Below are 12660 nucleotides of genomic sequence, written 5' to 3' on the forward strand. Positions count from 1 at the left end.
GCAAGTTGGTCATCCAAGAGTATAAAACTGCACCAGAAAGGTTATCACTGAAGTTTCCCTACTCCATCTTGAGCAGGGAAAAGATGAATGCCATGGAAAAGCACAGCAAATGTGGAAAATTACTTAGAAAAATAAGAACTTTCTGTAGGCTTTGATCTTCCTTTTTCATGAATTTTCCCTGTCCCTCGCCTCCCGTGCCCTTGTGCCCACACACGTGCTCGTGAGGGCTTCAATTCATGGTGCCAGCCCCATCCCATAGTGAGCAGCACGGAGATCCTTGTCCTCCCTGGAAGGGGAAGGAAGGGAAAAATCATGTTGATTTGGCTTTGGTGGTGTCTGGTAGGGGTTTACGTGCTTTTGCTGTAGAGGTGGCCTGTGGCCAAGCACTGTACCTTTTCAAGTAGCAATACCCAGTCTTGTATCCCCTTATAAAGCCTATTACATTAAATCTATTCCCAGATTCATTCTTCCCAGATGTTCCCATCTTTTGAGTAATATATCATCACAGTGAAGTACTCTTATAATGTATTACACTAATACATTGTTCGAAGGACACCACTGATGATAAATTTCTTAAATGATGGTGCTGTCTAGGGATAATGACTCTAAGAGCAAATGCAAGGTAATGTAGTGATTTTTTTTAACCGGGTTCCAGAAAGAATATGGAGACATCTTAAAGCCATTTTCATATGGGGGGAATGTTAAAATATGCAATATTTCAAGCACTATTTAACAAGCACTTGAACAATAGCAGCATTGATGATAAAGGTTCTACATTTAAAACCAGTCCCTTTATTCTGTTGTCTTTTAGCTGCATTTTAGATGAAATTTTGTCAGATTCTGTTGTTAAACCCTTATCTGAAAGTGTTTTAAGACTACATTTTTTTTCCTAATGATCACTTAAAAGCTACATCTAATTTTCATTGTGAACAGGGTACAGTCTTTTCTACGGTTTTATTTTAAAATTTTCTTTCTCATCTTTCAACAGGCCAAATTTTTAGGATGTTTGTTCATATGATCAGAGCCAGGAAGATTTTATTAATTGGCAAGCTTAAAGGTTACAGTATCCTTGCTATTGCAGAAGAATTGCCAGATGATGGCAAAATCTTTGCATGTGCAGAAGCGCCGTATCTCGGAGTGAACAGCCAAGAAGCATTTGATTATTCTTCAGATGGTAAAAAGATAAGCATGCGAGTGGGACCAATGGCAGACACTTTGGAGGTAAAGTCAGTTGGAAGGGGAGTTTGGGAACTCTTGTGCAGAGCAGATTAAAGAGTTTTGGGCGCAGATTATATTTCTTGCCCACAAAATGCTGAACAGTGACCCTAGTTTGCTTGCAAATATGTGTGAGCACACTCTTGCATTGGAGTTATTTCTTATTCGTGACAATGTGTGATGGGACTGCTCTGTCACACAAGGGTTTTTTTTTCCTTTTTAACTAAAATATTGCAGCTTTTTGATTAGAGGAACCACAAGCTCTAAATGTAGATCGATAGGCTTCAATGGCAGAGTTTTACTTGACGTGGGTGGGCTTTGTTTCAGGGTCTCTAATTCCAAATACAGCACGCTGGAAGAGCATATCTCTGCCCTCCTGAGCCAGCTCCTGAGAAGGACAGATTACTCCCACTGTTCAGAATTGGGAAAGTCTTGAAGAAGTTTGTACTTCAACCAACAACCTCTCGCTGTCTTCTACCACTGAAAACACTGTAGGCAATTGGACCTCAAGTTTCTCGCTTCCGGAGCAGTGTGATAAGCTTTAGACAAGCAAATGCATTGGCTGTATTTGTTTCATTCTGACTAGTGACTCTGTCCCAAGAAAGAGAAAAGCTTATGACTGCCAGCAGCTAGAGGAGTCTCACGTTTAATTCCAGTTGGATCTCCAGGATGTTGCAGGTCCAGCACGCTAACAGGTGGTGCCTATAGCAGGTTCATTAACTGTATAGCCTTTCTATTATTAATGCAAACCTATCTGATCTGATTCCAGTTTCAATCTGGATGTGTCAGTGTGAGTTTGACTGTAACTTTATTTGCACTAACAGGTACCATACTTATTTCTAAAATGAAATGGCCACGAGCTTTCTGACCTCTGGCTTTCATGACCTCCAAGTTTGATAAGAAAGAAACAAAGAGCTTTGCCAAGTATATGAATAAACGAAATGTTACGGATCACCTGCAACGTGCAGCATTTAAAATCCCAGTTTCCCGCAGTGAGTGTGAAATTAATTGAATTGCTGTTGCTCTCTAGTGCCCATTCTGTGCAACTGACTTACTGTGACTGAATTAAAATATCTAGAGGCAGGCAGAGTACATGCTGTGTAGAGATTAAAGAAGGGAGCAAAGACATGAAAATTAAATCCTTAAAACAGAATGTTGCAATTGATTTTATATCCTCCAATTGCAACGTGAAGGCACATCCTGACCCCAGTTCTGCAGGTACTCAGGGCTTCAAATAGCTCTTGGAGCTGATGGGAACAGAGATGTTCCTGTTTGGCAGGAGAGATCTCAGCAGTGGGGACACCTCTCTATGCAGGATTTCTGCACTGGGCTCTGAACTTTCGTTGCTCAACTTGGCAGATACTTCATCACTGGTATCAGGACAATCAGAATTGTCCTCCAGGTCTTAATCAAGAGTGGCTGTAAATGATGAAGCAACACATCTGGTTGCCTCTCTGTTGCCTTTGCATTTTGGGCTCATTGAGGTTTGCCTGGCTGGAGTGTGGCAGCCGTGTGGGAACACACCTGGAAGAGGCTCAGGCTGCAGTCAGCATGCTGCATTTGCCCTCCTAGAGAAGACCAGTTTAGGTTGGAGACCAGGCAGGCTTCCTTCATTGCCATGCAGGCCTGCTGAGAGGCAGGAGGAGCAGGCAGTCACAGGCAGGAGATGGGCTGGGGATGGCACAGCTGAGCTCTCCCAGCTCAGCTTCATGGGGAGGGTGGAGAACAACGGTGTTCCTGTCCCCCACCCTCTGCACAGAAGCTGGTTTAGAGCAGAGCTGGCTAACACCTGCTGAAAAATGTGATGAGATTGAGGAGAGCTGGAACAACGTCTGTCAAGAATTGTCTTTATTGTCTATGGTGCCTGCAGCCCTGTGTTTCATTCTTGTCCCTCTAGAGAAATTAGAGGGCAGACACGGCTAGCCACCACTTGCTCTTTGGAGATGTCTGCTGCAGCTTTCTTGCTGTGGTGACTATGGCTGGGTTTTGCTTCCAAGCTGAGTGCAGTAGGGCAGGATTTTCTGCTTATCTGCTGCTCCTCAAAGTTTTGTGGCAGTGCGAGCTCCTGGGAGCAGAGGATTTGCCTCACTGCACTGGCTTTCAACGCACAAAAATGTCATATATACAGATAACACTACATGGCAGGGAAAGCCTTTTCTGCTGCATGAAGTTATGATTCAAGAAGTCCGAACTGCCAGAAGGTATACGATGTGCTCTCACTTCTGGTGTAGAACTAGCCCACCCAAGAGTTGAGCCCGTCCTAGCCTCAGGTAGAGGGTCCCATCCACGTGCTGCAGGATGTGTCCAGTGCTGCATCCACATCTGCTGTCGATGCCCTTTACAAGGGAAGATGACAGATGTTGCAGCACTTGCCACAAGGATGTGACACATCTGTGCCAGCATGCCTCAGACAGCCAGGCCTTTGCAGCACCCACGTGGCTTTGGCTTTTCCACCTACAACCATGGCTCATCAGGGCTGTGAGCAAGTGCAAAGGCAGCACATCAGTCCATGGTGGCACCTTGACCAGGCTTTCTGAAGCCCCCATTGGTGGGGTTGGCCAATTTCCCTGTCTCTTGTCCCAGATCACAGCAAGCTGCAGAACCTCTGGGCTTCTGAGTTGTCAAAGGATGCTAAATACCAGACAGGAGCCAGAGAGTCCAGGTACACAGTGGGGTTCATTTGGTACCTGAGGGCACGATGGAAAAAATCCACCTTTCCCACACGTGAGGGACAGACACTGCCAAACTAGGTTAGGTCTCCACCAAAGCATGAAGCTCACATACACCATGGTACGAACCTCTGTGCCCAATCACCTCAGGAATTTTTACATATTTTGAAATGTGGACTGAGGGAAAGCCTTTCCTTGGGTTCAGTCTCTGATACAGGTGCTTTCAGTGGAAATTAGCTACCTCTTCAACATGTACTGGGCCAGCATTTAAAAACCTTTCCCGCGAAGCTCCTTAAGTCTGTTGTGCTGAGCCTGAATAATGTTCCTTGCCGTGCATCAGCTGTGAGCAAGAGGCCTGATCCTGCACAGAGAGCTTCCTTTAATTCCCAGTGGACTTTTGGTTGAACAATGGATGCAGGATTGAGTCCGGAGGGAATGCAAACTATGAGGAAATTATTCCCCTCCATGATTTTGATCCTTCCATTTTAAAATTGAAAACTCAACACAGAAAATAACTCTATGTTTGCAGCAGATTCTGCTGATTGCAGGGCATTGTGTAAGCATGTCGGGGTTTTCTTTTTTCTTTTTTCCCTCCTTTTACCAGACAGAATAGGTGAAGAGGTTGAGCTGCAGATCTCATTTCTCCTGTTTTGCTGCTTGTGAAGTCTGCCAACAGAATCCACCTTGACAAAGTCAAGGACTCTGCGTTTAATGTTGAACTGAGTGAATAAATTATGCATGAAATTGTGTCGGAGTCTCTAGTGTGCAGAATTGCTCCTTTTGATATGAAAGGTTAATTCAGAAAGGAGTCCAAAATAGCTGGAAATTGTGGGGATAAGTGGATAGTATTCACTGTTGTGAGCTGTTATTACTAGAAATTGCATTCCCTCTCTAGCTTCCCTAGAGATTTAGCTTTGCCGGTGAATATAAACTGTACTCAATAGAATAGCATTTAGGAGTAACAAGAGTGTATGTCCACATACAGTAAAATATTCTAATGGTGTTTTAAAAGGAAGCTGTACTTTTTCATGTATTCTGTGTACCCTAAGGATGGATTGCTATTACATTTAGGTCAAGAACAAGGCATAGGGAAGGTAATAAGTTTTGAGTACATCTTTATTACAAATATGCTGACTGTATGATCCATATCAAAGGAACTGGACAGTCATTTTTTTTCTGATTAAGTTTGTATGTGCCTTATGAGAGAGTCTTGTCTCTGATCAGGACTCCAATCAGATTTTCTCTGAGCTTTGACAGAAGATTCATTCATGTTTTAAATGGGATGTCCTCTCCCCAATCTTTTCCTGTACCCATCAGGAGTGCTGCTGTGCCCTTTCCCATGCTTGCTTTTGGTGCACCTCCTCTATGGAATGCAGTGCTACAAGGTTTTTTTCTTTTTTTAATCCAATAGGAAGTTAATGACTCACTGTAAGCAAAAGCATTAATTTTAGCCAAGTTTGCTCTGAATTAAGACACTTCTTGTTGCCATCTGTTACTGTCTATGATGCCTCTGTAGCAAGGAGCAGGGATTGCACTGTAAACATTCAGGAAATTAGTTTCAGCGGGATATTTTGCAGGCAGATTATTTCCTTCTGGATCTCAGCTTTCCTCACAGTTGGAGATGTTTGGGCTCTGCCTCTCTCCTATCAAAGGACAAAGGCATCTCCAACGTGCTGTGGGGTCCCAGGCAGGACCTGGTCCAGTCTGCTCTGGGAAGACAAGGGTAGTCAGTCCCTCCTCTTAACCCCCCTCATCCATTTGGAGAGGGACAGCAATGAGTTCTCTTCTCCATCACTGCACCGATATTTCCAGGGCTTAGCTCCACAGTCAGAGCTACAAGCATAGTAGCTTTTTTTTCTTTCTGGGTGTCTTGGTTCAGCAATGGGTGCTGGCGGTGAAGAAACCCCCTCCAGTGTGGTACCCTGGCCATGGTGACTACCTGTCCACATGACCCACTGCTAGCCACGGAGCTCTAGGAAATGGAGCACTTTCCTGTTCCTTGTGGTTGTTATCCTCTTGTGTAGAGTCTGCTCTAGATGCAAAGCTGGTTCAAGGAATTTCATGGATTCCCCTTATAGGCCTGGAGCTGTTTCCAGCTAAATATGGAAAACCCAACAGCTATCTTGAAGCTGTGGAAGCAAGAAGCTCAAATGATGGCAGAGTCACGGTACAAACTCCAGGGCAGTGATTCAGGCATTTCCACATAGGTGTCTAGTGCTAGGTATCTAAAAGAAATGAAAGGTGCCCAAGTGACCTTCACGGCTGGCCATTCAGGGCTTGATGAACTCTCAGAAGAGAAATGCCTTCCAAACGATGGCCTCCCACACCCAGGCAGTGCAAGGACAAGACAGGCATGTGCTGGAAACACATACAACACAGGCACCCTCCTGGGATGAAAGCTGTGAAGTTAAAAGGTGGTTTATCTGTACCAGAAGATAGATAAGAAGGAGATAAGCTGTCAGCAGGTAGAGAGTACAGAAAGAGGGCTGAAATGAGAAGTCCGGCTAATATCCAAAAAGCTACACAACTCCATATGGACCTAATGAAGTCAATGCATAAAAGTGAGATTCTTTTTCATTAGGGAGCCATACCACAGAGCAGTAGTAACATATGTTCAGAGATGGCCACATCTGCTTCTGAATGTCTGCCCCCCACCTTCTCTGCCCGGGAAGGTTACAAGTCAGAAAGTAGTGATAAGTCATGATAATTACTTGAATTCGGCTTTGCCTCTTCTCTCTGGGGAATGAGACCTTGAATCTCTCTTCCTGATGGACTCCTCCTCCCAGCTTTCATCTTCTGACTCTTCCCGTGTGTCTACGTTGGACAGACTGACTGAGTTGCAACCTGATATAAGATGCTCTTCCACAGCAGCAAAAAATGTTCCTGCTGCTTTCCCCCAGTACTGCTCAACAGGCAACCAGGGCAAAATTTTCTTACTGGTCATGAAATGAAAAGATGAATCCCAGGAAACCAGATGTCCCAGTTTCTGCTACTTTTATTATAAACCAGTCTTAAGGTCTTCTTTCATTGTTGTGTAGTATCAAAAGGTGTCCTAAATGTGGACTCATGAATGCTTTTGGCAGAGCTTCTGTGCTATCAAGCATCTGCAGTTAAGTGTGACTATCCAGGCTCTCAGGCAGGCTTAGTTTCTTAACCACTAACAAGCTCACAATGACACCAGTTTGCACAATAGAGTAATTCGGAGCTTCAATGATCCACTTTCTGCTATTTCCTCATCTGAATGATGCACCCCCTGCTTCAGAAAGGCTCCTGAAATCTCTGTTTGGGAGCCATCAACCTCATTCTCAAAACCAAATTAGTTTTTCACATTCTGTTGCCATTTGTTATTGATGCTTTCTCTCGTACATCTCAGGGGATCGCTCATCACTCATTGTGCACAATGTCTCCAAACACAAAAGGGAAATCTGGATGCAAGAAGTACTGTTAAAAGTTGTGGTAGAAACAGTGAGTTCTGGAAAACATAATTGTTTCTCTTTTCACTCAAAATGCCAAGACTTGAAAGCATTTCTGCTTGCCGAGATAGGTGGATGAGCCGTTGTTTCATTGCAACGCACACAGATGCAGTTAAATAGTCCCAGATGGAATCTGAAATATTCCATAGCAGCCTCTTGGGCAGCGAGTGCATTAACTGCCACAGGAGAAGGCTGTAAAGGCTCCCATCTGGTCATCCATCAACACTTTTATACATTATCATCAGCAGCCTGCTTGGAGGGAAGGTGTGCCACATTTCTGAAAATCCAATTAGATGATAGCAGCCAGTTCTCTTTTATCCTCTCTGTTGCTGAGCCATCCAAAGCATTTTTTTAGATTAAAGAAACATCATTTTCCTTCATAGGAGCTGTGCTGCTTTATCTCTATCATGACCTGTTCTTTTATGTGCTTTACAATTCTATTATTAATTGGGATTTCAACCATTTTCTGCTACTGAAGTGGGACTCACCAGTTTGCAATTCCCAGAATCAGCCTTATGCCTCTTTTTCCCAGACTAATATAATTGCCACTCTTCAATTTGTTGATGGTAACTCTTTTGAGAAGAGATAACTTATTGCAGCGCCTCAGCCACAGGGTTTGATGCCAGTCGTCTACCTTACCCTGATGGGTTGATTCGCTTTGACTCTAGAAATGCAAATGTTTCTGCTGTGACTCTCAACCACAAGGTGGGATGAGCTATCCTCTTTTATATGCTGATTTTCTTTGAGAAGTTCAGAGTTTTGGGCACCAGAAGTGCTGAAAAATTGTTTGCAAAGCATGGAAAACTCCCGAGATCTCCAGAAGTAATTCTAGCAATTTTACCTTAAAAGAACAGGTTTCCCTCTGGTTTGGGTTTTATGTAAAGGAGATTTCAGTGACAAGACTTTTAAATTTTCAGGTAAATAATTAGTGTTTTCTCCAACATAATTTTTTTCCAGGCATTACATGCTGAGGATGAGCACTTTGATATAGTCTTTATTGATGCTGATCAAAGGAACGCTGTTAACTACTACAGCTTTGTCATGGATAACCACTTGCTGAGAATGGATGCAGTGATCTGTGTAGAGAATACACTCATGAAAGGACAAGTCTACCTGGAGAACATATCTGATGAAAATGTACTAGCTGTCAGAAAATTAAATACAGTGATTAATTCAGATCCTCGTGTTGAGCAGGTGAGTGCAATGCAATTGGTTAAGGTGCCTGTGGTACTGTATCTATGGATTCTGCAAAGTACTCTTTAAAATGTTTCTTTTGTTGGTGCCATTATCCAGAGGACCTAAAATGAACTCAAATTTTATTATAATTCACCTCACTTGAGCTCTATGTATGAGTTTCTATATTCAGAAATGGTCCCTACTGTCTGTCTACATCATATAGAGTGTTAAAGGCAAGATAAAAGTGGAGCACTTAAGGGTGAATAATCAGCTCTGCAGTACAACCAAGGAACTGCTGCTCTGCTTTAAAGGCTCTGGAGGCTGTAGGGCACCACCAGCACAACAGGAGTCAACAAAGTCCTACTCCAGCAGGAGAAAAAGAAAGACGTAATAGGATGCATAAACAATATGCTGTGGTTTTTAGAGGCAAAATTAGACACATATCCTCCAGGGCTTTAAAAGCTGGCGTGAGTGATGCTACCGCAGGGCAGCAGCCACCGGCCTGCAAAGCTTGCTCTCATGCCACGGCTGCACCGGGGTGGCAAGGGGCTGCTATGGCTGGGGGGAGGCACCGAGGATGGCCTGATCCCTGCCCGCCCTTCTGTGCTGTAAGGCCGGTGCCATGGTGGGAGCAGTGAGGGCTGCCACCCCCCTGCCAGCACCTCCTCCCACAGCTCTCCACAGCATAGGGGTCTCAGGGCCATGCTCAGAGGGGTTTGGGGTGGTCTCATGGGCTTAAGATCCTTGTCTGTCTGGAGGTCCGACAGCCTCTAGAGGTGCCTCCTGTGATTTTGTATTTATTCTATCATCAACACAACTATCAGCTAATGTACCAGGAGCAACAGCTTTTCTTTGCAGAAGAGGGAAAGATTAATGACAATCTTCCATCCCCTGAATCTTACTCTTAACCATACAATGCATGTAAATAGCATGTTGTTTCCATAACTAATGTTCTAATAGTTTAATATTGGGTTGAATCCCCAATGCTGAGTGCAGCTTTTGCTAAAGTGTCAAGATAACAGTATCGAGAAGGTAGGTGGGAAAACTCACTGACATTCATCTATGGGTGCAGGACAAACGATCTAGTAAAGGCTGAAGAGCTACAAGGTTGCTATTATGGTGCGAAACTCCAAGAATAAGACTGGAATATCCTCATGACAGCATTAGCCAGGCAGTGGAAACCCAGAAACCTCAGCAGCTGGCACTGATTTAGAAAACGGAGACAAAATCGCATTTTTTTCCTGGTATTTGTGGAAGACGGGAGTTTGGAAGGGGAATGTGAGCAAATACGAATGCCTGACATACTTGTGTTAAAAGGAATTTCCGCTAAAGAATAGGAGTAGGAGAAAAGCTACTGTGGCCTAAGGAAGGACTATCCTTCATAAGAGTGGAATTTGAGTGATAGGAAGCCAGGTGCAAATCAGTTGAGAACTGTGTGTGCATGTGTTGTATTTGCAGATAATTTTACCTGTGCAGAGTGGACTGAGCATCATTCGAAGGAGCCTCGCGCCTCCAGATGCGGTGATTGAATCCAAGGTGTGTATTTCCTCCGTGGGAGCACTTCTGGGAAAATTTTGACTCTGCTGAGGACAGTGACAAAATAATTTCCAGGGGTTTGGTGGCAGGAGCCCAAACGTGCGATCTGCCGTGCCGTGGTGCTGCGCAGCACAGATTTACCAGCTTAGGGCTTGGCACATATTAGCCTCACTAGTCCAGGGTTACGCTAAACCTATTAAATGCTGATTCTTTGCGAAGTCTTCTGGATCAGCCATGCCGGTGCTGTGATAAATCCCCGGAGCAGCTGGCATGCTCCTTGCCGAGTGACTGTGCCCGGTGCTCTCTGGTCCTTCCCGTGCAGGGGAGTGTGAGCAGATGGAGCCGGGGCTCAGCCATAATGAACCAATGCAATATTTCTGAGGTAGCTCTTTTTGTGCCCAAATGCAGCACATGATGCGCTCCTGTGGTTTCTGAGCTGAATATTTTCATGGCCTTAGATTTTGCTTGTCCTGTGGAAAAGATAGTGCTTTTATCTTTCTCCGGTTTATGTAGTGGGCATCATCCAGCATCATGAAAATCCCATCTGGAATCATAATGGCCTAACTCAGTAAATCCAGACTAAAGCATCCTCATTGTTTTGCATTTTCTGAGTGCTCCTAAAGCTACACCCACTGGTAATTCCTGGCATTTCAAACTCAGTATCTTAAACATCTTGTATTTTCCATTTTGATTCCAGTCAGGGGGAAATGATGTATGGCAGCTGATCAGATGACAGCTTGGTTTAAGTTATTGGCTGATATCTTTATTTGCGCACCAGCCTTGTTGAAGATATTTTGATTGCACTCTACTTGAGCCAAATTCTGCCTTTGGAAACTTGTTCTTAGCCTCCACGCTTCCCTGAAGCCAGCTGAGCCTGAGGGCAGGATTGGGCCCTGGGGGTGAAATAACTGGAAGACTTAATAAGTCATCTTCTAAAACATTGAACCTGACCCATCTGCCACAGGAAGCTGGATCAGGAAATAACATACCCTACTCTCATGTAAGTGGAGAGGTTGGTGCATCTCCCCAAACCGCAGCCCTTCTGCTCCATTGTCTTGCACCTTGGTGCTCCTATTGAAACTAGTATCTGTAGGGATAAGGGCGCTTTTTGGCTTGAATCAATCATACTTTTCTATTAAATAATGGGCCAGGAAGACATGGATCCCTGTTCGTGCTCCCACCTCTTTCTCACAGGCAGAGACCTTCATAGCTACCACGTACTGAGCTTTGCACCTTATTGTGCAATATATGTATGTTTCTGTTTTAGAAAGAAGTGGTGACAGATGACATCTTCTGGGGTTATAACAGGCGCCGCATCCTTGACCAGCTGCGTTTGGATGGCAAGGTGGCCTATGTCACTGGCGGAGGGCAGGGAATTGGAAGAGCCTTTGCTCATGCCCTGGGGGAAGCCGGTGCTAAAGTAGCCGTGGTGGATCTGGTCCTTGCAAAGGCAGAAGCGGTGGCGTGTGAGCTCAGCCTCAAAGGTAAGCACGGGACTGACCTGCAGGTCCTGATGCACACTGTCCTGTGATGAGTACTGTAAGGGACTGCTTTCCTTGTGCAAACCCGACCCTTTTTCTGCAGTGCAATTATCTTCCACCCAGCCCTGATGCGGAATAGGTTAGAGCAGAATATTTTCAAACAGCAAATACATGCCATGGTCACAAAGCTTCTCCCACCCAGGCTGGATACCAGCATCATCTCAGCAAACAGTCATTAATATCACGTCATCTGCGAGAGTTATTTATCAATATAAACTCAACCAGAGAGGCAAAGTCATCCAAACAAAATTCCTTGCCAAGAGTGCCCAAAGGAAAGACAGCAGCGAGCCATGACTGACAGGGGCAGAGAAGGGCCACCTCTTGCAGATGAGATCTGTATAACCTGCATTGAACAGAGATGGTGTTCCTCAGAGTAAACCCTGCAGCAGCCAAGGCACCTCAGGCTTCACTAGGGATGGATGACAGACGTGGCCTATGAACTCATTAGCACATACCCTCTCCACAGCACCTCTTCCATACCTAATGTCTGGATCATGAGCCAAAACGCCAAAACAAGGTAGAGGTATAATATTATCAGCTTAAATCTCTCATTGTGTCCCCAAATGGAAGCAAAGTAATTTTTGGAACCCTGAGCTATAGTTCTTTCAAACATGCATGCAAGGTCAGATATAGGAACAAAATAAAGATAGACATAATAACTAAAATCCCAAATAAGAGGTAAAATCCTCTACAAGCCACTTCTAGCAGTAAAAACAGAAAATGTAACATAAAATTGAATTTCCCCCTAGAGTCGTGCTAAACTGCAATTGTAAAGGGGAAAAAGAAAACTGGAAATATAATTTTAATGAGAAAAGAAAGGAAGTGTTACTCATTTTATAATTCCTTTTGCAAGATTACAACTGAGCCTTCTTCAAAGTGCAGTACTTCATTGCCTCTAAAGACAGCTTTACCCAGGAAATTTTCACATTCTTGTTCGGATAAAGTCAGCAGTATCTGTTTCCATTCTGACTTCAGAAAGGGATTGGGCCATTGGAAACCACATTCCCCACCAAAACCAGGTCCTGCTGATGTATTTCTATCACCCAGTCT

General features: G+C 44.3%; 1 protein-coding gene across 1 annotated transcript in view; it reads left to right on the plus strand.

The window, feature by feature from the left end:
* Positions 1 to 12660, plus strand: part of LOC113484874 — a 31636-nt gene that overhangs the window by 2785 nt on the left and 16191 nt on the right. Inside the window, exons 4-7 of the mRNA XM_026857557.1 lie at positions 989 to 1221; positions 8315 to 8551; positions 9992 to 10073; positions 11344 to 11553. Of these exons, the coding sequence (XP_026713358.1) occupies positions 989 to 1221; positions 8315 to 8551; positions 9992 to 10073; positions 11344 to 11553 (762 nt within the window). The remainder of the gene's footprint in view (positions 1 to 988; positions 1222 to 8314; positions 8552 to 9991; positions 10074 to 11343; positions 11554 to 12660) is intronic.

This window comes from Athene cunicularia, assembly GCF_003259725.1.
Source record: "Athene cunicularia isolate RWA chromosome 12 unlocalized genomic scaffold, athCun1 chr12_part1, whole genome shotgun sequence".
In the NCBI taxonomy this organism is placed as follows: domain Eukaryota; kingdom Metazoa; phylum Chordata; class Aves; order Strigiformes; family Strigidae; genus Athene; species Athene cunicularia.